Here is a 25,439-nt window from a genome sequence, read left to right as displayed (position 1 = left end):
ACATTCTGTCATCAACACTCAAATTATCATTGTGCTCAAACCTTTGGTCCAGTAATATGACTAATATAATGCTTATTTGAGTGCTTTGATTACACTTTCATCTCAAACAGCGGAGCATATATTAAGAAAACCTTAATCTAAATTAATTACATGGCTTTGATGTTCGAGTTCAATGGGTTGATTAGTGGAGCAGAGACATGCATATTCCTGAAATTGCTGCTGCAAACACATACACTCATCTCTCTCCACTTTGTGTTTCTCACCAGCATGTCATCTCTCTTACTTTGCAACATAATGCACACATATGGCTTTGTTGAAATCCACATTTTGGCTTTCCCCTACATTCTAAACTGAGAAAGAAAACTATATAGATAACTATAACTATATCTATATTAGTGTCTACATCAAGGCATAGTAATGTTCTGTTTATTATAAGCACTGCAACTTTGTTGTCTGCCACTTTAAATGCTCAAGCTCTTTAAATGTAGACACCGATTGGCTGTCAGTGTTTCATTGTTCATCAGCTGGAACAATTTTTTTTTGAAAGTGATTCAAGTGATATCATTCCCCTGTGCCATTATTGTTATAGTTCTGGTTGGACTCTGCTGTTCTTTTACACTCAGAATGAAAAACAATATATTATTATAATTATATTATGTTCCCTGGTGTGAATGGGCCTTTGTAAAAATAGGGCCCAGTGTATTGTTAATATAAAGGAATTATCCGTATTGAATTTTCACACGTTGCCTATGTTTTGAATTACGCTTTGCAGATCTTTAGCAGAATGTCTGAGCTGTTCTCTTCCATACATTGAAAATGAATGGGGACCCAGACTATCAAGCTCCCAAAATGACTAAAAGCCCCATAAATGTAGCCCATACAAATATTTCTCTGACATAGGATATTTTTGTGCAAGGAATAGACTTAAATTTAAGCTGCTTATCAACTTGAAAATCTAGCTCCTTTACAACTTTCATTGTATGGATATTCCCAATATACAATATACAATATGGATATTGTATGGAATGTTATTTCTGAATGTTCTCTAAAACATGGAAAAAAAGTTTAAAAAGTGATTTTTTTTTCTTGGTTATGTGAATATTGCAGACAACATTAAGGAAAATGTTTCATTTTATTATTGTGTAAACAAACATTATAGGAATGCTGCTTTTGAATGTTCTCTAAACCTTCTTAGTCGAATGTCCATCTAAAATCTTAAAGACATTCCATAAACGATGTAGAAAGTTTTTGTTCCATCTTTTTGAGAACGTTATTAAAAAGACCCCATATATTTGAATGAATATGCTAACAACTGGAAGATGTTTGAGAGAACCTTTCCAGAAGATTCTGAGAACATTCCCTGTTTGCTGGGAAATCAGCTTGGATATTCTGCTGTAAATAACTACTTTTGTGTTCCACTAAAAAGATATGAGGGTTTGTAAATTAAGGCAGAATTTTTACTTTTGGGCGGACTTATCCTTTTACAATTAGTATTGAGGCCTTGTTGTCTATGGCTGTGCCCACATTCATTATGTTCACATGTAGATAGATAGACAGACAGATAGATGGATGGGTGGCTAAATGGATAGATCGTAAATGTGCAAGTGAGTTCTACATTCTCTTAACAAATTTGATTTAATGATAGATAGATAGACAGACAGACACACAGACAGACAGACAGATACTTAAAAATGGATATATTGATGGACAGACAGATATATCGATAGAAAGATCACGTCCTCATGCTCTTTGTCACATATAGATTTTGCTGTCTTAAATGTCTGTCTCATGTGCAATGAAATGGCTTCTACTGTCAGATCTTAATTTGGTCCATTCTGACCTGTCACATGTCTGCAGTCTCTGTATTTATGTCTCTGTGCTGTGAGTGTAATGCTGGGAAGGTAATTGCCTCTTAACACTGTAGAAAGCAATTCAGTCTCCTAAAACTCAATGAAAGTGGAATATCTCGATTGTGTGGCTCAGTTCTGGATGTTTTACAGTTCCTCTCACTTCAATGAGTCATAACCTCCTTGAAAGCATTTTTCACAGATCAGGAGGTGATCATGACTATGATCTTGTCATAGTTTCCAATCCAACAAGTGTTTTTTTTTCTTTAAAAACTTGATGAATTTCACAGGTGACAATGTCAGCACGGATATTACTGCTCACTGTGGGTGTGTCTGTCCTGGGACTGTCGTGGGGTCAGCGGACTGAACCCATGTTTGCGTCAGTAACTCAGAATGTTTTCCCGCCGGATTATGAGAATAACCCTACCCAGCTCAACTATGGCGTGGCTGTCACTGATGTGGATGGAGACGGAGATCTGGAGATGTTTGTGTCAGGGTGAGTGTACTAGTCTTCAGATCAAATGCGGAATAATGACGTGAAGCATTTATAATATTATGTTTGTCTAGAGAAAATACTTTTATTAGTGTCTAGAAGTTATATGGTGCTTTTGTGCTGTTTGACTGAGCTTACATTTTTGTGATATTGACACAGAACAGATGCACTGGCCAAGAACATTACCTCAGTTTGTGGCTTGAAAGTGATATTTTCTAGGGGAAACAGAAATGTCAAAGCAATTAATTGGGATTATTTGTAAACCATTTGTGAAATGATTTGGAATTTGTGTTGATGAAAATAGATGTAATTGGAGCGTTCAATGTTTTGAGTTGTGCTCAAGAATGAAATTAAGTGCAACTGACAGAATCGTATATCTCTAGGGAAACTAGAATATGTTTTTCCTTCCATTAAATGACAGCTGAGGTGGAATTGTGGGTTTGCAGGTCAGTGAAATACACCAACAAAAATGTGCCTTGCTGGAAACTGGAGACAAATAAATCGAATATGGTTATACATTAATCCTTCAAGGCATGTTTTTATTTGAGTTGAGTTTTCAGGGAATATATCTTGAATTAAATTTATTTCACCTACCCCAATGGCTTTGTTTTTTCTTGTTTTAAGCATTTTTTAAGCATAAATCAAAAAACAATCATACTTAAAAAAAAGCAGATGGGATATTTTGGGATATTAATGTGGGACATTAAAGTAGATTATATTATTTTAAATATTACATTTTAATATTAAATATTTATATAATAAAATAGATTTATAGTATTAAATATATATATATAATTTTTTTTTACTGCAGACCAAGGTATACCAATTAAGGATTTTAAACTGTGGCCCTTTTTGTTTATTTGTTTGAAATATATAACTTAATATATAGCTCTGCCTTTTTTCTCTTTAGCTACAATGGTCCAAACCTGGTGTTGAAGTACAACAAGTTTAAGAAGAGGCTTGATAACATTGCGGTTGACAACCGCAGTTCTCCATATTATGCACTCAGAGATCGACAGGGCAATGCCATCGGAGTGACAGCATGTGACATAGATGGTGATGGCAGAGAGGAAATTTACGTCCTTAACACTAATAACGCCTTCTCAGGTATGAAATGGTTTCATAAACAAGGCTCTGAAGTAAATGCTACAGTAAATGAATGTTAGTTTCATGTAAATTGTTCATGTCGTTTCATGCAGGGAGAGCAACGTACACTGACAAGCTCTTTAAGTTTCGTAATGGCCGGTTTGAGGATCTCCTGAACGATGACATAAATGAACATAGAGACGTTGCCAATCGCGTGGCTGGCCGGTCAGTTGCATGTGTGGACAGAAAGGTAACACCTCTACTAAGTTTGCTTCAATTGAATGCTTTTGGGAAAGCTTAGTGGAAGAAACATTTTCCTCACTAAATCAACCAAGTGGAAAAAGGAATAATTTGCATGTTTCCCTCAAACACATTTTCTAAGATTTCCATCTATTTCAAGGTCAATCATTTCCAAGTATGTATCAAATGATATGGGAAGTGTTTTCTTCTCCATTTTAAAAGCTGATAAGCTCAATTATTTTTCTACCTCTGCATTTTTATGTTTTAATTTACATTTGCTTTTAGTATCATCCTTGTGGATAATTGTCCCTTCATTTTTAGATGGGGAAGCACAGCTGTTGTTCTCAAAACCTTCTCAGAACTTTGGCTCTTAAAGTTATGAACAAATATTTTTTTCCAGTAATGTTAATAGAACCTTCATTCAAAGTTATCTGGTCTTTCATAATCTTAAAACACAAAATGTTTATACATCATTCATGGAATGTGTTCTTTTTAAAACATTTTAGTTGGACAGTTGTGTAACATTTTTCAATATTACTATTTCAGAAGGTTCAGAGCACATACAAATGTAACGTTCCCATAATGTTTGCAAAATGAGGAAATGATTCCCTTAACATTCATACAACCAAGAAAAAAAGTTTTTAAACCATTGAAAAAACATGGACATTTTGAATGTTTAGAGAACAATAAAAAAATAGTGTTTTTGTAACGTATAGAACATGCAGGATGTTTCGGGTTATTCTCAGCTCTAAAATATTGCACAGACTAGAAGCTGCTCTTCTTGAGTGCAGTCTGTATAAAATGATGTTTAGAAATGGTCATCCAGTAATCATGAATGACTGAAAATCATGGAAATTTCTTGCTCAAAGCATTTGGGAAGACTGTTAGAGGAAAATGTGAATGATAAGTTGCAGCCTGAGGTATGTATTGATCATCAACAGAATTGCAGAACATCAGCATGTAGAATCTGAGGGAAAGTGAGTTCTTGAGGGTGTTGAGTGACTGTTTACATCTCATTACTGTCTGATCGTTTCAGCCTGACAGACTCGAAATCCTCTGCGGCCATCATTTGCTGTCCGCCATTACCGTTGAGTCCTGCCCCCTTCAGCCAACCAATATGATTGTTAATTTCCAGTGTTCTGCAGTATTTGTCTCTGACATTGAATCATGTGCTGTGATAATTAGAAAATGCAAGGCCTCATTTGTTTCTTTTTGTAAGGAGACGTAATAGGTGGGAAGTGCCGCCTTCATTTGTCTCACTGCATGTAGGTTATCAGAGCTCCCACCGTCTGACCGCGCTTCACTGCTAGCTGTAATCCCAGACGGCATGATGAATGGCCAAACATGTCTATGATTTGTATTTAGTCCAAAACACAATAAGCTGAACAGCATATTTCTGCAATTACTTCTGGACTGCATGCTGTTGTGTGGAGCAGTCAGCGGTGAAGGATGCCCAGTAATCCTGGGGAAGAGCTGCAAGGGATTGAAATGGATTTTTTGCACCCGCAGTCATTTGACTGGGCTGATGATAGTGAGACGGTGCTGCTTAAAAGTCCTTCATCAATGATTTTATGATTTAAATGATTTAGGATCAGGCTTATAATACGTTTGGAGAGAAACAAAACAAAATGTGTTTGGTCTTCTTAGAGTTCAGTTGGGAATCAAAAAAATCGCCCTGTCATTTGATACTATGTCGATTCACAAAGAAACTTTCACAAGTTGAAATGAACTGCTGATGCAGATTGAGTTTGCTTAATTTATTCCTAACTACAGTCATATAAGGTCACACAAACATTAAGATCCATAAATCTGGGTTAAATATGTATTCATATAATTACATTCATTCATATTACTGTATCTTCATTCTCGATTAATTCAAGGCAACACTCAATAATTGTGATTTTAAAAAAGTAATTAATAATTTTCACTTTCTTTAGTGAAAAGGTAATCAGATCTGAATCAGAAGAGAAATCAGATCAAGCACCGTTTACAAGTCTAAAAACAGTCCAAAACAGTTCTGAACAAATATTTTGGTGGATTTTGATGTGAGAAGACAACAGGGGAAGCACTTTTTCACTGAAGAAAACATTATTATGGATTATAGACCTGTATTTTGGCCAGAAGCAATGGTTTAACACTATAATGCCTTATGGATTTGTTTCTTACAAATGCACAGCTTTTTGCTTCACAAGATGTTAACTGATGGACTGGAGTGGTGTGGATTACTTTTCCATTATTTCGATTTTTTTCATCAGCTGTTTGTCATTCAGATGGCACCCCTTCACTGCATTGGTGAGGAAGTGATGTTAAATTTCTCAAAATCTCTTTCTATAAAGAAACAAACTCAACAATACTAGTGAACAATTCGCTATTTGCTCTTAATGGCAACCTCAAATAACGGAGTTTCCCCAGTGACTAATAATTGTTTTATATGAATGATTTAATACGATATTTGTATTTAATAATACAGTTAACCAGTCTTAAAACATATATGTTTTCTCTTGGGAACTATGCACATTGACTAAAAATGAGTGACAGCAGCTGCCACAGTTGTAAAATGACCCCTGTATTATATTCCCTTCAGCTTCAGAGACATTAATATTCAAATGCACTGTGTAGTTTTTCTCTCCTTGAAACCAAAGCATTGTCATTTGTCACTTCAAAGTGGACAGGAAGACACATGGGCCTGTTTCTGTAAGAGATGGATTGATCCTCACATTCACCCATCTTCATGGGTTAGTGATTACCTGCATCATGTGCTTATTGCAGCTTTCCCTCCCAATAATACATAAAATACCAAATTTTACAGTTTAGTCTGCAACAAAATATTTTCTTTGTATACAATTTGTTTAAAAGCGCTAAAACAGCAGTGCCCCATATTTAATATTTAACCCATATGAATAGGTATTTATTTTGTGCACAAATTACTAAATACTGACTAACAACTAAATATTGTTAATAATGTTGTGTGGTAATATTTGCATATAATAATAATAATAATAATAATAATAATAATAATAAGGAACAAAGCAACATTATTTATTTATTTTTATGTTCATTGGGTGGGAGGTCTGTACATTTTACACCAACCTTTCAACCCATAATTTTCAACCGAAAACATTTTTGCAGGAAACTAGAGTTGGTACAAAATATGCTTTGAAAGCATTAGTTTCGCATACTTTGCTGGCCCTTGTTACTGGCAACATTTCTGTAAATCTAAATCTTTATTGATAAACAGAGCATGAAATACATGGAGATCATGACATTAAAACCTAAACTGCTAATGCATTCTGTGGCAGCATCTGTTTTAACTCCATTATGCTTTAATCTGTATTTTCTGACCTGAAGTGGCGCTTATGTAGAAACCAGAGAGCGTTTGACATTTTCATTGTTGTGCCTCATTAGGATTCTGGTCACGAGCTGCTGATATTTATATACTTATGTATATATTTCTTTATTTCACCATTTTCATGCTGTTGGATCGTGGGTGTCTTTATTGAAACTGTGTGCGTAAGTTCATTTGCTTGGCTACTTCACTGACTTCATGTCCACAGGGAATCTTTCTGATAATGGGGTGTGAAATTAATATCCAAGGGGAGGCAGTTGAAATATGTGTGTGGTGTGTGAGAGTATGTGTGCGTGTGCATGCAACTGTATGCGGATGAGTGTCTCAACTTATTTCTCTTATGTTATATGAAGATCACAAATGTCTTTTTTGTTGCTATGTTTTACAAATCTTTACTGTGAGAAAATGATTTACGGTATATTAGATTTTTCATAAATTACACACCACTGCAACTAACGATTTTGCCCCTAATTGAGTTTTATACTTTATGGCCCCTAATAAAGTTAGTGTACTTGTTTACTAAGCAGACACCAGTTTCAGTGAAGAAGAGCATTTTTGAGATGAAATATGAGTGTTTTTTAATGTTTGTAAATCATGATAAAATATAGTGCCACCTATGAACAAAAGCATTATGTATATCAATGTCAATCAAGCTGTGAATTTATTTGATATATTATATATTCATAAAACATTACAATAATCCCAAAAAAATTACAAAAAAAGTGAAGTGTGAAGTATAAAAAAAATAATTTGCTTTATTTATAATAGTGAGAATTTTTTAAAAAGTTTTTTTTTTTGATTGTTTATGAGATGAAACATTATTAGTTATTACTATAAACTCAATGTATTTATCTTTTTTTTTTTTTTTAAGGGAACAGGCCGTTATTCCATCTACATTGCCAATTATGCCAGCGGAACTGTAGGTCCACATGCTCTGATTGAAATGGATGAAAGATCAAGTGACCCTTCCAAGGGGATCATTGCACTGTCAAACGTGGCTGAGCAGGCTGGAGTCAACAAGTTCACAGGTGCGTGCCCGCTTATTTATGAATGCGTGAGCGAGAGTGTGTAAATGTGCGATGATGTCAGTAAATATATTACCCAAGACTCTTTAACGGCCATGAGCTTTAGGATCCAGATTTTTTGCCGTGTGGCTGATTTACAGTAGAGCTCAGTGCTCATATCAGCTTTGAATCACTGAGTTATAGACAGTGTTTATCAGCTAAAGCAGCCAGTAATAGAGAGAACAGGGCCCTGGAAGGCAGCGCTGAATAAAGAGATGGAGGTTTTGGCCCACTCAGCTGTTTACTGCACTGAAAGTCATGTGAAGGCACAAGGACAAGTGAGCCGTATTTCAGCTCTGACTTACTCAATGAAGCAGCCATTCCATTAATCACTACAGGGAGAGCAGGGCTTTGGACCACTGTTCGGAGCAGTTTCGGAGAGCGCTCTTGAGAAGGGTTCGAGCGGGACAGTCTCAGAAGGGAAAGCAACAAAATTAAGCTTTCGTGATGTTCTTGCCTCACTATGGAGGATTCTGTCAAAGTCTTGGCAGACTTCACATTTGAATGACACAAAACTTGGAACAGCTTCAACCACAATATGTTAATAAAATTTAATTTAATTACATTTTTTAATAATTATTTATTTAGTTTTTATTTTATTCTCATATTTAATATTTCATTCACATATATTATCACACATTTAAATGACACAAAACATCGATTGGTTTCAACGTTTAATTTCATTTAAATTTTATTTTATTTAATAATTTTAAAATACTTTTTTGTTGTTTGAATGATACAAAATGTGGAATGGTTTTAAGCACAATATTTTTGTTTAGTTTAACCAATGCATATTTTATTTTATTTATTTTTTCACATTTCACATGTTTTATTCACGTATTATCACATGTTTAAATGACACAATCATGGAATGATTTCAATAACATGTTTTATTTGATTTATGTTATACATGCAATTTTATTTTATTTATTTACTTCACAAATTTCATATTTCACATTTTATTTACATTATTCACCTATTATTGCATGTATAAATGGCACAAAACCTGGAATGGTTTCAACTACAGTATGTTTTACCTCATTTATATTATAAATGCATATTATGAAATATTTGTTATTGATTTTATATTATTCTATTCCCATATTTCATATTTCTACATTGTTTACATTATTCACATACTATCACACGTTTAAATGACACAAAACACTATTTTATTTTGTTTTATTTTATTTTAATCTGTCTGTAACAGTACAAAATGTTATAATAATTGAATTCAACAAATTAAAGTCGATCCCTCTCCCAAATTTCTGTTCAAATGTCTTTCATGCTTATATTTAGCATGAAGAAAAGCCTGGTCCTGCTGGGCTTTAAGAAATAAAAGCACACTTTTCTTTAAAGCTGCTTCGAAACATTGTTCATCATGAAAAGTGCTATACAAAATGAAGAATTACTTGCTGCTGTAATTCAACTAGAGATCAGAGCTGTAGAATAGTGATTGCCGGGTAAGATGTGTGGATGTAAAGCTGGTTAAATGCACATGTTCACACTCCCTGTAATGTGATTATGGGCAGTCAGAGTCTGTGTCAGCAAAAGCAGCAGAGAGCCGCTGCTGGGGAAATGAGCTGGAAAGCCACTAATGATTTCTGCTGTGCGCTTGGTGATGATGGCCGTCTCTGTTGTATGTTACAGGGGGACGGGGGGTCGTAGTCGGTCCCATCCTCAGTCAGACCCTACCTGATATTTTCTGTGACAATGAGTACAGCCCTAACTTCCTGTTTCGCAATAATGGAGATGGTACATTTACAGATGTGGCAGCACAAGCGGGTAAGTAAGAGCTGGTGCCTTTCTTTTTTCTGCTGATTTTTTTTTTTTGGAAAGGTCAGTTTGTTAGCCTTTCGCAGCAAACATGCAATGAAATATTTGTATTTGTTGTCACAGGGGTTGATGACCCGATGCAGCATGGCCGTGGAGTGGCGTTAGCAGATTTTAATCGGGATGGGAAGACTGACATTGTCTATGGAAACTGGAATGGACCACATCGTTTATTCCTACAACTCAGCAATAATCGCAAGCAAAGGTTTAAGGTGCAGATTTTAAAATCACTATTTTCATATTCTTTTAGCTGTAATGGAAGCAAAAAAGGGTTTACTGCAGTGCGTGCCAGGCCTGAAACTAACACAGTTACTTAGCTGCCTTCAAAACATTGGTGTTTCTGCCAGGAAATGCAAATCTAGTTGTTGTTTTTTAATTAGATGTGAATATACTGAATGGTAGGTTTCATCTTTGTTAAGCAGAACAAAACATGATCCCTACATTTTGATAATTAAATCCTTCTGAGAGGAGACAGAGGATAAAATAATACCATCTGCTGTCTGATTAGAGTATTCAATTATTCTCTAATCATTGTTCTATTGTTTGCGCAGCGACCTGGCTCTCGTTTCAGCTGGTAAAGCACAGTGATTGTAATTAGTCACAGAAAGATCGAAGAACCTCTTTATTTTCCTGAGACTTACCCAGGAAGTTTTATAAATCTGCTGATAGCTTGACTGAATCAAGTCTGAATGTTGTGAGAATTTTTTTTTTTTCGCATAACCTACTTTTCAAAACTTTGTGGTCAGTAAGATTTTCTTTTTAAAGAATTAATACGTTATTTCATAAAGGATGCATTCAAATAAAAGGTGTTCTTTTGACATTTTTATTTCTCAAAGTATCTTGAAAAAACGTGTCATGGTTTTTCACAAAAATAATAAGCAGCACAACTGTTTTCAACATTGATGATAATGTTTCTTGACCATCAAATCAGCGTATTAGAATGATTTCTGAAGGATCATGTGACACTGAAGACTACAGTAATGATGCTGAAAATTCGGCTTTACCATCATAGGAATAAAGTATATTTAAAAATATATTCAAATAGAAAATGGTTATTTAAATTGAAATCTTATCTCACAATATTACTGTTTTTACTGTATTTTGATTAATTAAATGCAGTCAGGAAAAAGTGAACAGATCCTAAACTTTTGAACAGTATATGTGGCTGATATTTGTTAACTTCTCTATGATAAGGAATAATTGACGACGGGCCGTTGAATTATTAGAAAAATAATGCACACCCGAGGTGGTGATGCGGCCACGACGCGAAGCGGAGTGGCCGTTACACCTCGGGTGTGCATTATTTTTCTAATAATTCAACGGTCCGGAGTCAATTATTCCGCTTATACTACGGTTGCCACACCTCAAGACATCGATCAGATTATATATTTCAAGGGATTCGTCCGGTTTTTCTACTTAAATCGCTATTGTGAGTAGGATTATTTCTTCCGCATCTCATCCAACGACTCTTTTGCTAGTTCCAAAACGTCATTTTAAAGCTGGCAATGGAGGCTTGAGCCGTTGATAGCAGACTAATGCAGTTAATAATGAAGTTATTAGAAAGAGAGCGAGAGAGACAGAGACACAGAGAAAGAGAAACAGAGAGAGAGAGAGAGAGAGAGAGAGAGAGAGAGAGCTTGTATGAATTAGGCTACCTCTGTGTGTCCCTCAACAGTGTTCTGAAGCACCGTCTCTAAACTGTAAGTCTGCTTTAAGATGCAGCGCTGTTATTACCTCGCTAGTGAGAAATGTCATGTGTAGCCTTTAAGTTGCTACACTAGGCTAACTGATAAAATCGTCAGGGCAGCGCTGACAACGATGCGAAGTGATATGGAACTGTAATGCGGTCAAGAAAGCTGCCTGGAACTACGTTCGCCGTGCGTTTCCCTGAAAATAATTGCACACCTCAGAACGTTCGTCAGCCAATCAGATTCAAGCATTCAACGGCCCCGTAGTATAAAACAATATAAGCTACAAGAGGTTGTGCATTATAGTGATTCTACCACAGCTTTTAAAAAGCAGCGGCAAACTCCATGTATTGAAAGTCACAAATACATATGACAATGAATGCATCTAGCTTAAATTACATTTGGACTTTTGAATAATTTTGTGAAATATGTTTAAATTCATAATGAACTTGAAATGTCTTTTAATGCCAGATTTTGTTGGCAACCCTAAGAACATTATGATTTCTTCTGAAACTCTAGATGTGACACATGTGAGGTCACTAGGGTCTTTTTCTCAAGATAACACTCTGAAATGCGTAAGTCTTAAAGAACCTCAATCTGCTCTCTTTAAGAACATTGTTGTCTAGGAGACATTTGTCCTGTGGGCCCAGTCAGAATTTGTAAATCTGCTAATCTTGAACTAATGGTTTAATTAGGCTATGAAAGCAAGCCTGTTTTTAAATAAATAATAATAATAAAGAAGTAATGATCCCCATTATCTGAACCTTTGGATCTGTATCACCAGAGTGTGTTAGGTAATTGTGTTTGGTATGGGTGGATTGGCGCTGTGTCTGTAGGTCTTTCTCAGTTTTAGTTTGATCCCAGTGTTAGTGGCAGTGATTGGCTTCTTTAGCACAGAGATAAATGTCAGCAGGAAGCTGTTTTATGGGGGTCAATTGTTGGGTTAATGTCTCATGGGAGATCTTACAGAAGGATTTGTGCATCAGCGTAGGGCAGTGTGACCTTTGCCATGTATAATTGCATTGTGATTAAGATGCTCTGTTATTCCGTGTGTTAATTAAACTTTGGTTGAACAAGCACACCAGCTAGTGGAAGATCATGTGTGAGTCATAATAAGGGAAATAATTGAGCAAATTCAGACTGTGGACCTCGTTCTATCTATCTATCTATCTATCTATCTATCTATCTATCTATCTATCTATCTATCTATCTATCTATCTATCTATCTATCTATCTATCTATCTATCTATCTATCTATCTATCTATCTATCTATCGTTCTATGATCTATCTATCTATCTATCTATCTATCTATCTATCTATCTATCTATCTATCTATCTATCTATCTATCTATCTATCTGTCGTTCTATGATCTATCTATCTATCTATCTATCTATCTATCTATCTATCTATCTATCTATCTATCTATCTATCTGTCGTTCTATGATCTATCTATCTATCTATCTATCTATCTATCTATCTATCTATCTATCTGTCTGTCTGTCTGTCTGTCTGTCTGTCTGTCTGTCTGTCTGTCTGTCTGTCTGTCTGTCTATCTATCTATCTATCTATCTATCTATCTATCTATCTATCGTTCTATCTATCTATCTATCTATCTATTGTTCTATGATCTATCTATCTATCTATCTATCTATCTATCTATCTATCTATCTATCTATTGTTCTATGATCTATCTATCTATCTATTGTTCTATGATCTATCTATCTATCTATCTATCTATCTATCTATCTATCTATCTATCTATCTATCGTTCTATGATCTATCTATCTATCTATCTATCTATCTATCTATCTATCTATCTATCTATCTATCTATCTATCTATCTATCTATCTATCTATCTATCTATCTATCTATCTATCTATCTATCTGTTGTTCTATGATCTATCTATCTATCTATCTATCTATCTATCTATCTATCTATCTATCTGTTGTTCTATGATCGATCTATCTATCTATCTATCTATCTATCTATCTATCTATCTATCTATCTATCTATCTATCTATCTATCTGTTGTTCTATGATCTATCTATCTATCTATCTATCTATCTATCTATCTATCTATCTATCTATCTATCTATCTATCTATCTATCTATCTATCTATCTATCTATCTATCTGTTGTTCTATGATCTATCTATCTATCTATCTATCTATCTATCTATCTATCTATCTATCTATCTATCTATCTATCTATCTATCTATCTATCTATCTATCTATCTATCTATCGTTTGTTCGTTCTGATCCACTCATCTTTCCATCCATCAGAGATGATCAGTATTGTCTCATGCTCAGCTGTACCTCCTCTGCTGGTTCCTGTCCAGAGATGGCCATCACCTCTCCTTCAACCAGACAGCAAGAAGGTCACTTCATGGGCTTTCACCTGCAGGCTTTATGAGCCCTATAATTAAAATTGGGGTTAATACTTGAGAGACTGCCAGCATGCTCAATAACTCTTCCATGACTCGTTGCTGCACTATTGAAGCGCGACGATAGCAGTTACTTTTCTCTGCTCCCACTCCTCAAAAAAAGTTTTTAGACTGTGATTTACCTGCAGCTTAGATCTTTATGTCATAGATATCATGCATCTGACACTCCAAATCTTAAAGCTGATGCTCTCCTGCCAGCGAAGGAAAAAATACTTTCCCGTCCCAGTTTAATCTGTAGAGAAAACCGTATTACAAGGAAGGCGTTCTTCAGGTGATTTTCCAAAGTGTAAAGAGTGTCAACACTGCGGTGTTGCAAATTTTGATATGCTGATATTCTCTGTACCAGGACATCGCCACACAGAAGTTTTCCATGCCATCTCCTGTTCGCACTGTCATCACAGCCGACTTTGATAATGACAATGAACTGGAGGTTTTTTTCAACAACATTGCCTACAGAGGACCATCAGCCAACAGACTGTTCAGGTGTGTACTATACTGATATGCATAGGCTACATCTTGCAGTGGTGCAGAACACATAAAGGAGATATTTAGCAGGATGTTCACACTGATTTTTATTTAGTAATATTTTGCTTTTATTTTAATTTATATAATGATAATAATTGCTTTAGCTTTTAAATGTATGTTTTATTTTAATTTCAGTCATTTTGTTTTGGGCTTTTTAAATTTATATTTTTGTAATATTTCTATTTAGCTTGAATTGATTTTCATTTCAATTTTAGTTTTATAAATTATTTTCATTTTGATCATTTTATACAGTTAGTTTAGAGTTTTTCAAATCTAGCATCTATATTTATATTTGATTTTATTTTAGCTGTAATTTTATTGACGTAAACACTATTCACTTCCATTGTATGGAAAAGAACAACAACTTTCTGATTAAACCTTTGTCCCTTACAAGATATCAGTAGGATATAAACAAATTGTATTGTTTTATTAAAAAATAATAAGAATTAAAAAATGAATGTACAGTAACCTGTCTTGGATCTTTTTATACATGATCAAAATGACCTGTATTATCATTATGCAACAGATTTATTTCTTTAACATTTACATTGTAAGGTAGGAAATAATTATGGAAACTCTCTCTCTATTTTGGGGATTTGGTGGTAAGCCCAGGCGGCACGACAAGCCAGCAAGTCCAACTGCCAGACCACAAACAAACCCAGTCCAACCACAACTCTACCTGATGGGAAATTCCCCCAACATCCGACCTCACCCGTTACACGATGGCTTTCTAATGAGAAAACTGGATGTAGCATTAAACAGAACATTGTTTCAAATTAGTTTCTAATCCCATACTCAAACAGTCTGGACCTCGGTTCTCAGAAAGCAAAGACTTAAGCTTTATATAAAGAAACCTTTTAGTTAGCATTATTAGTCATCAAAATATAAAGTATGAACTTTCAGCCCTAGAAATGTTTTAACTGAATCAATATTGTGGGGGTTTCATGAGCCCGTAAATTAATATCTCCTTTGAGACATGTTGTATAACATGCAGCTGACAAGGTACATTTGTCTTTGACTGTTCCTTTGTGTGGAGCTCTCTCAAGCCAAAAGGCAAAGTGAGTAAGTAATTAATCTTTACTATGGCAGAGTTTCTCGGAGAGAACACGGAGATCCACAGATCGAGGAGCTGAACGTCGGGGAGGCCGCCGAACCAGAGGGACGGGGAACCGGTACGAAGGGTTTGGCTCATTGGTTCATTCCATTAAAATGTAGGACTGTTTATTTTACAAATGACATATTAAGTTTTTCCCCTTAAAATTACTTCAAAATGAACCAAATCTTTTGATTTATTATTATTATTATTTTTTTAGTTATGAAGGACTATTAATGTTCTCAACTTCATGTGGTGACATGCTTTGAAACATCACATTCATCCTGTAAAGGCTAGAATGTGTTGATGCATCAAAGTACCATACTAACTTGTCAATCATCCACTGTGCTTAAACTTTTTTTTTTTATTTATTTAAAACTAACCTTAGTTAATACTATGATAGTCTCCAGTGTGCATCCTCTCTTTCTTTTGACATGGTTAGTGAAAAATGTACACTATTGTTCAAATGTAAGGGGTCATTAAGATTAGTTTTTTTTTTTAAAGAAAGAAATTAATATTTTTATCCAGCATTAAACTGAACATTATATTTCACATATTTTTGAACTTCCTATCCATCAGAAAATCCTGAAAAAGTAGGATCCTTCACAAAATAGAAGGATCACCTGACACTGAAGTCTGGAGTAATGGATGCTGAAAATAAATAACATTTAGAAAATATATTAAAACAGTTGTTTTAAATTGTAATAATATTCACTTTGTTTCATGTATTTTTTCCTTTCAAAAACATAAAAAAAAAAACTTACCGACCCCAAACTTTTAGTGTAAATACAGTATCGAGCAGTAGTGTATTGTTAATTGGGCACACATATTGTATAGAAATTATGAGTTTTTGGTGTAGATGAACAAACAACTAAACTGTGCAGTGACGGGATGGTTGAGTTTATCTCCAAACCTTAATCCTAGTTATCTCCTCTCTACCACTAGATGGCATTATAAATCCAGGCTTGTGTGTAACTGCATCTTGGGTCATTTACTAACATTTACAATCAGTGCAGTTACCACTCATCATCATCATTAGAAAACCACTGTATTAATATAGAACTGGTCTAAAGTTAAAGATTTGTTTTTGGTATTAATTTTGAGAACCAGAAACAACATTTGTTACAGCTGTGTCTGAGCAGAATGATCTGTATTTCAGGGGCAGCTGTGACTGATTTTGATGGAGATGGACAGCTGGATCTTCTGGTGACGCACGGGGAAAGTGCAGCTCAACCCATCTCAGTGTATCGAGTCACTCAGGTGAGGACGTGTTTTAGGCCTGTCAGCCACTTTTAGGCAAAATACTAAAGGTTTCAAGGAGAAATAAGATACACTTGGTTTTAGTATCGACTTCGTCTCAAATGCCTACCCCCCCTTACAATTCCTTAAGAGAAGTAAAAGTGCAGTATTTACAAATGAGACAACTGTATAATGTAAAATCGGCCACGGTCATTTGTAACTTGTATGCTGCTGCTTTCGGTGTCATTTGCTTCCAGTTATTTTACCTGTAGGCCTACAAAAACAGTCCTTTATGCTGCTTATACTACAAATTGGAATGATATATTACTGTAATTTATTATCATAGTCATAAACACACTGGTTTGTAGCGCCAATAGTTTTTACCATATACTTAAAGGAGGGGTAAGCGATCATGGTAGCCAATGTTGATATTTGAAATCACCAAAACAAACACGCCCCTAGCCCAAAAGGGTCTCGCCCCTATTTTGATAGCTCCGCCCCACACATACGTAGCCTATGCAACCCAGGCAATGATTAGTTCTGTGAAACAAAACGCAAAACCAATGTTACACCGTGTCTACACCGGATGCGTGCCAAAATACTGTAGAAGTCATTATAATCAGTGTTGCTATCTACACTGGATGCTGCGCGGCTCGACGCGACAAATCCCCGTCAGAAAACTGCTGCCGCGTTCTATATATGACGTGCTGACACAAATTTCAAATGATTTTCAACGGTCGTTTCATCGCATCCAGTATAGGCAGACTTTAGCTGTTGTTGTCTTGCCTGGTGTAGACAAGGTGTTACTCACCTATCTAGAAGAAACAAAGCAACCTCGGCGTCCGATCGCAGGCCTTCCGCTCCTTGAGTTCTCTCCAGCGCTGGAAAGCTGATCAGATATTTACATGGGTCCTACTTCTTGCCTTATCGTTCCGCAGACGTTTTCCGCTTTTTTTTTTTTATCCGCCATCTCTATCTTTCTGTCGCTCGGCTTGGCTAATGTCCGTCCTGTTCACTGAACGCTCTCTCCTCCACATCATGAGTAGACACGCCCCTTGCTGCTGATTGGCTACAAGTTTGTTTTGGTAATTGTCCCTGACTCAGTTTTCGAAAGCATTTTTGAAAAATTACATAGCCCACCTTTCACAACTGAAAGTGCTGTTCTGACATGGAGTTTTAAGTTGTTTTGTTTCTCATTACAGGGCTCATCTAATAAATGGCTCCGAGTTATCCCACGCACACAGTTTGGGGCTTTTGCTCGTGGGGCAAAGGTGATAGTCTACACCAAGCGAAACGGCCCTCACATGCGCATTATAGATGGAGGATCAGGGTACTTGTGCGAGATGGAGCCAGTGGCTCACTTTGGACTTGGTATGTATTTCTTTCCCACTCTCTTTCCCTAAAAAGCCTGCCTGCAAAAATCTTTGCGGGAAAATCACTTTAAGGAAGGAACGGCTATGAAATTGACCAGACCTGTAAAATATCTATTTCATAAGTGCATCCACCATCTCGGAAATGTTCAGGGTCGCCGAGCAGCAGGAAAACAAGCATTCGCTCTGCTGACTCATTACAGAGGAACAATTATGATGTAACTCCAGGTCATGTTCAGCGGGGGGCTTTGGGTCTCAGTAACATAATCCTCCGCGTGGAGGCCGGTTCCTTGAATATCCTCATAGACTGAAGGCCCGGAGAGAAGCCTGCAGGTGCAGCAGCCGGTGGCAGCAGACCGGGACCTTTTCCCCACGGCTCGGCCGTGTTACAGATGCTTGGAGGCACATGGCTTCATCTGGGAGCTATCGGACAAATTTGTGGCAGGAATAGGCTGCCAGCTGGAAGCTCAGATTGTTCTGAATGTGCTGTGAAAAACAAAACGATAGCCATCAGTGGTCACTGGATCACCCTGAGGCCTCGTAAATATGTGCGTACGTGTTCAGGCCTCTCATCGATGTTTCTTTCAGTAAGAGTGTTTGCAAATTGATATAAAATATCTGCTCTGCAAAATAAATCCATAGTACAGTTTATGTTATCAGATTATGGAAGTCCAATTTATTTAATTTTTTTAACACCCGTTTTTAACACATTTTTATCTTACAATTGCAGCTTTATTTCTTGAAATGATGACTTTGTCTCAAAATACTCTATGACATAATATCTAACAATGGTACCTTATATCTCACAAGTGCATCTTTATTTCTCACAGTTGTGACTGTACATTTCACATTTGTGAGTTTATATCTCATAATGCGACTTTAGTTTTTAATAAAGTTCCCAGTTATGTTTCAGATTAAACAGGGTGCTAGAAATGTTCTTAGTGACCTAATTAGTTAAATAGAGCAGAATTTAAATTCTTCAAAATTCAGACTTTCAGAATTAGATTTTTTTATGTTTAAATTAATAAATTAATTTTGTTTAAGAGTTTAGAATTTTTTGATTTTTTGAACAAAAATATACTATGGTATATACAAATAAATAAATACAATTTAACAACTGATCATGCCAAAAACATTTATTTTTATTTTATATTTTTAGACTACATTAATTATTTTTTAATTAATTTATATTGTTAGATATTTCAAATTTTTTGATTTCTCAGACAAAAAATGTGCTTCATAAAATATGGAATTTTAATATATTTATTTTTTCAGATTAAATATACCTTTAGGCACCTCAACAGAAAAAAAAATGTAATTAATTTTTTATTCATATTTTGATTTCTCAGACAAAAAAAAAAGATGTGATGATAAATTCTAAATAAAAAACATAATTTTTTCTTTTTAGTGTACTATGGGATTTTTTGTTAGTGAATATTATCAGTATTACATGCAGTTACCTAAACCTTACAATCAATCATTTTCCACATGCTGAATTTGAAGATTGCCTTTATTACATAAAAACCCGACAGATGCTCAGTTGTCCTCTCCAACTAAACTGCGTCTTTCAGTAACCGCTGGTGAAATGTCATGCCCTGTGGATCTGTTTAGCTAAGAAATATCGCTTTAATTAAGAACTGGGAAGGCAGTCAGCTTCTCTCCTGCTTGACCAAAGGCTATAATGGAAAGAAAGTCTAGCGCCCACCCTGTCCCTCCTAATTTTAACTCCTTTGAAGTTCTGCCTTCCTCCTCCACCACATTCATTTCCAATGGGTGATCTCTCCGTTCATGATCACTATGACAGTCTCCTCTAACAGCCATGTTAATTACTGTCCCCGCCGTCTGTGAGAAAGTGTCTCTGCCAATCAGGCTGAAGGTAGTAAATGGATGCTTCTGTAAACCTTCTTAAATTAAGTGCTTTCCAACCACCGTGCCATTTATACAGCTCCTTATTTCAGCCACTGAACAACAGACAGATTTCATCGGTCTGGCATATGAGAAGCTCATTGCTTTAATGCCTCAGTGACTGCTATGCCAAAAACTCTCTGGCCTGTGAACCCCACACACCGGCAGTCATGAGAAACCGGTTCTGCTGACATCAAATGAGACATGTTCAGGCCTCGCTGCTCACGACGTTGCCCACAGCTGAGACTGAACGCATTCTTGTGCATTTGTTTAAGAGTCTACGTGGTCTGTGCCAAACCAGAGCCTATTCCAACCTGGCTTTTGCCGAGAAACTTCTTGGGAGGGCCCTTTCTCCAGAATGGTATTTTTCCATGGAGAACTGTACATTAAGAAAATAAATCATTCATTATGATTTAATCCTGAGGGGAAGTTAAAAAGACGGACTGTTCGTGAAGTACTGAAAGGATTGCTGCTTTGCCGCCCTGACAGGGAAAGATGTGGCCACCAGTGTGGAAGTGTTCTGGCCAGATGGACGTTCTGTGGCGAGAGCTCTGGAGCCCAGCGATATGAACAAAGTGATGGAGATCTATTACCCTGAGAATGAGGAAGAGGCGACCCAAGTGGTGGAGATCGAGGTACATACCCTGCCTGTCATACTCAAGTGTTCTTCTTTATTTGAGGGGTTTAATTGTTGTACAAATGCTCTCTCTTTTCACAGTGTGGACCAGGATTTGAGGTCAATGAAAATGGGCGTTGCACTGGTAAGTTATTTTGAGAGACATGACTTTTAACCTCCCATTGGCCTAAATCCCATAAACGTATGCACATGTGCACGTACACACACACACACACACAACAAATACATATGACTTCTTATATGTAGATTTGTATATAAATAACAAATACTTAACAAATAAATGTTTAGAGAAAGAGAGCGAGAGAGAGGAGAAAGAAATAAAAATAATAACAATTATATATGAATATTACTATATATAAATAATATATATGAATAAGAATGTGATCTGTTTTACCCAGTATCACTGTGAGCTGTAGACTGTGCGCATGCTCAGGACATAAGTTTGAGTTCGGCCTGGATTATAGTGTGTCCCATCTATAGTATAGTCTCATGCAAGAATGAAAGCAAAAGTCCTAAAATAAAATAAAGGCATTGGGTCATAACTTTGGCTACATGCTAATGGGAAACTGTGAGTCAAGTCTCCTTTGTGATTCACATATGAAGCCCTATTTGATAACGTTGTGCAAAGCAGTCCAAATCAGTCGCTCATGAGGCTCCATTTCAATTAGGATTTTGCCTTTAATAGGAATCTTCCTATATAGGCAGTAGACAGCATGGCAACTCAGCAGGTTTTGGAACAGAAGCTGTGTCAGTCATCATGAGTTTGGGGTAGTAGGAGCAACTTCTTTGTTCCATGCACACATTCAGTATAAAGATATCTAAAAGTTTTCACTCCCACAAATAAATGTGGTTGTCACTTCTCCTCTTCTTTGTCTAGACCAAGACGAGTGCACACAGTTTCCATCTGTCTGTCCTCATGAGCGACCTGTCTGCACCAACACCTACGGGAGTTTCAAGTGCCGTGCAAACAAGAGGTGTAACCAGGGATACGAGCCTAATGACGAAGGGACAGCATGTGTAGGTGAGTTGAGACTAAAGCCAGATGATTAGAGTGGATTGATGCAATCAGGAGCCCTTGAGAAAAGCTGTTTGCCCTCACTTCACAAAGGTTGAGTTTCACTTTTGAGCTTTAGGGCAATAATGTCTCAAACTGAGCTCAGATTTGCAAAGATACCAAAGTTTGCAAGTCATAAATTTAAATATGAACTAAAACATTTCTCACTTCCAAGACCAAATGATGCTAATTAATATTCTGATTTAACATCAACTATTTTCTAATATCGTTCTATTTTAATTTCTCCCAATTCATTTTTGAAATGTGAATACACTGTTAAAAGAAAAACTTTAGTGTAGGATTTTTCAGAAATAATTTACAACGATACAGTAAGTAACGCACTGAATTATATGTGAAATCTTTAAGTTATTTTCATGTAATCATACAACAGTAGGTTGACTTTCTTATGCTTGTGTACTACAGTAGTTTTCATTTGAGCCTTGGTTGTTGCTTCAGCATGTTGTGTTATTTATTTGTTTGTTTGTTTGTTATGATCTTGACCATGAGATTTAAAAAATGTGTCAAAACTGTGCTCAGATTTACAAAGGTACCAAAGTTTGCAAGTTAAAAATTTCATTATGAACTCAAACATTTGTCACTTCCAAGACCAAATGCAAAGTGAGTTTACAACTCTATATTCTTATTTTACATCAACTATTGTGTAATATCATTCTGTTTTCATTTCTCTCAATGATTGTGGGAAAAAAAGTAGAATTAAGATGTATTTGAAACCGTTTTCATTCAGAAATGACTAGAAAAATTCAAAATTTCAAAGAAAATGCAAGCAACTAATTTTTTTGGTAAAACATGCTTCAATAATCTTTACATAAAAAAACCAAAAATTACAGTGTAGTTTGCTTCTCTTTCCTTTATCTCTGCAGCCCAGGTGGCTTATTTTGGAGGAAACAGATCCTCAGCCTCCAAGCTCTTGGCTTCCCATCTTTGGCCTCTCGTACTAACTCTTCTTGCTGTCTTTACTGCTTGCTTGTGGGCATGAAGGGCAGTGCCTCCCCTCTCCTGACATCTTTCACCCTGCTTGGTCTGCTTTCCTTTCGTTTTCGCACTGAGGTGTTTGGGAGTCAGCTGTAAAATGAACTCTCCATGGACCTGTCGCTGTTGCAATGTCGTCATTAACAGACCTGTATAAATAATGCTTTGCTTTCCAGTTGGGAACCACAAAAGATCCCTTTTTTGAAGATAAAACAAATATTCCCACACAAAGATCTTCATGTTCATCAACTGTGATGTGGGATAAGATTGTGATTGTAATGATATTTATGAAAGGCCGTGTCCCCAGCATGTTACAGGCGATTATGAGTTCTAGCGCATTCAGTCTCAAATCGGCAGAAGTGTGTTAGCAGGTTTTCCAGGAGAGCATATGCCTGGCCATCTGTTTCACGCAAGGTTGCATTCCTTGTGCTCTGAATAATACATTCACCAGAGATTCGTACTGTACACTTTTGACCCTCACCAGTATTCACGACTGCCCTTGGGATCGGTGCATGTTTTTGGCATAGATGAGTATTGCAAAACACCGTTTAATTTAGCAAAATGTTGTTCAGATTTATACATGTGGGATTTCACAGTCATCTAGCTGCAGAAACATATAGACCCAGACCACATCTTTTAACTTTAAAATATAGAGTTCAGTACAGTCATTTTCTATAAAAAAGTGTCCATTGTCCAAAACAGAGATAAAAAAACCCACCTTAAAAGTAGTCCATACAACTTCTGTGCAGTTTTGTGTGAGAAATAAGCAGAAATTTAAAAGGAATGGTTCATGCATATTGTGTAATATAAGATGAAAATATGTAAATACAACAAAAAGAATTTGGTGTAGGATTTATTTGAAACAATTTTCACTCAGATATTGCTAGTCAATAATAATAAAAAAAACCTTTGATTGAAATGAGAAATATTAAATCTATTTTTTATTTTCTCACGTGAACTACTCATTGTAAAATTGAATGTTTCATACAAATGTCATTACACATGACAGATTTTTTTTACAGAACATAGAAAAGAATCTTCACATAATTTCCCCCCCTCATACATAGATATGACCATGTCTGTCCCCAAAATGCTAAAAATCAAAACAAAACAAAAAATAGCTGAGCGTCTATAATCCATACAGTCTTTTTAAGACCGTTTGTGTGAAGAACAGACCAAAGTTTAGGTCATTTTTCAATTAAAATGATGGTTTGTTTCTCACACAAAGCTTGCCAGTGGCTTCGGAAATCTGGAAAGAAAGCACACAAGTCATATGGACCACTTTTATTGTGTTTTGTTTTGGTCCTTTTAGAGGATGAGAAAATACATAATGACAGAATTTTATTTGTAGGTGAACTAACCTTTGAAGTCATTATTCACTGGTAATGGCTTTGGATTCCCCCCCTTATTCTAAACCGGTCGGCTTAGTAAATGCATTACTATGTATTGTAGATGTTTATTTTTTTATTCATTTTTATAAATTGATTTAATCTAGCCTTCAACCCTACAGATTACAGATTGCCATGCAGAATATTCAGCAAAGGTTAATGAACCGTGTGCGGCTCAATGAAAAAGGCATTACGAGCTCCGTTTGCTTTAGATGTAAATATTATTTCCTACTGAATGTCCTTGACTGAAATGAGACTGCTTATACAGGATCACCCATTTCAGTGCATCTGTGTTGCTACAGAGCTCAGAATCCACATTCGTTGCATTTTTGAAACATTGTGTGTTGTCATAACTGGACTCAATGCTTTTGAACAGTCGCGCCAGAAACATTTGATATGAATTCACTGTGGTCTTTGATGGAGGTGTTAAATAACTTCTGAACTGACTCATGATGTGTGCATTGGCTAAAGACCCCTCAGTCTCCAGGGGCGAATAGATTCTCTTTATTGTATTACACTGTTCTAATTTTCCATGTTATGACTCAGACGAAACATGTGCCGACTGCTTCGGGAAAAATGTCAGATTTCACAAGAGCTGACAGATGCCACCTATAATTATTAAATGATACATGTAGTTAACGAGCAGATTAAATCAAGTTTACCCCAGTGTCAAGGTTACAAGGAAAGGCACAGTGTGGAATGTTAATAAATGCATGTTATGGTAAAGGATATGTGAAAATATGATCTGTCTTTGTAATTTCTGCCAAAGTGATTCTGTTGAAAATGCCAGCATGAGTTTCTATGCTAGTCTAGAGTGGTTTGAGCTGCTTAACCAGCATGATTTTCCAGTAAAAAGACTGGTTAAGCTAGTTAAGAAGCTTGGTGGGCAGCAGACCAGCATGCAAAACACAACATAGACTGGTGTGTTCAACAGGAATCAATACTGAAGTACTGAATGATTAATCAGATTATATTATGAGCTGCTCCCGATAAAGATGTAATCTCCACTTTTGTGTAGAAATGATTTATATGGAAATAGCACATAAGTCTATACTTTCAGTGAAAATATGGCAATGTTGACTTGATCCCGTCTTTTGGTTTTTGAATGAATAGTTGCTCATTTTCTTTTGCAGAATTCGCTATAATTTGGGATCCATGTGTAAAATAAAGTCAAGACCTTTTTCTGTTTTGTT

The 25,439-nt window shown here is 36.0% G+C and overlaps 1 protein-coding gene across 1 annotated transcript; it reads left to right on the top strand.

Annotated features, from left to right (window-relative positions):
- Positions 1-2,143: 2,143 nt before the first annotated feature.
- LOC306884252 (cartilage acidic protein 1-like) lies at positions 2,144-25,439 on the top strand (the record flags this gene model as incomplete). Its single annotated transcript, XM_079439985.1, has 14 exons — positions 2,144-2,343; positions 3,251-3,447; positions 3,540-3,676; positions 7,884-8,040; positions 9,727-9,861; positions 9,976-10,121; positions 14,392-14,528; positions 15,660-15,742; positions 16,823-16,923; positions 18,105-18,273; positions 20,667-20,812; positions 20,896-20,938; positions 21,692-21,835; positions 22,750-25,439. 14 exons carry the CDS (start codon positions 2,144-2,146, stop codon positions 22,863-22,865), a joined length of 1,911 nt encoding a protein of 636 aa, XP_079296111.1. The 3' UTR covers positions 22,866-25,439.

The sequence above is a fragment of the Barbus barbus genome, assembly GCF_936440315.1.
Source record: "Barbus barbus genome assembly, chromosome: 18".
NCBI classification, from domain to species: domain Eukaryota; kingdom Metazoa; phylum Chordata; class Actinopteri; order Cypriniformes; family Cyprinidae; genus Barbus; species Barbus barbus.
Note: the sequence above shows the minus strand (reverse complement) of the source record. Positions and strands in the feature narration are given on the sequence as shown.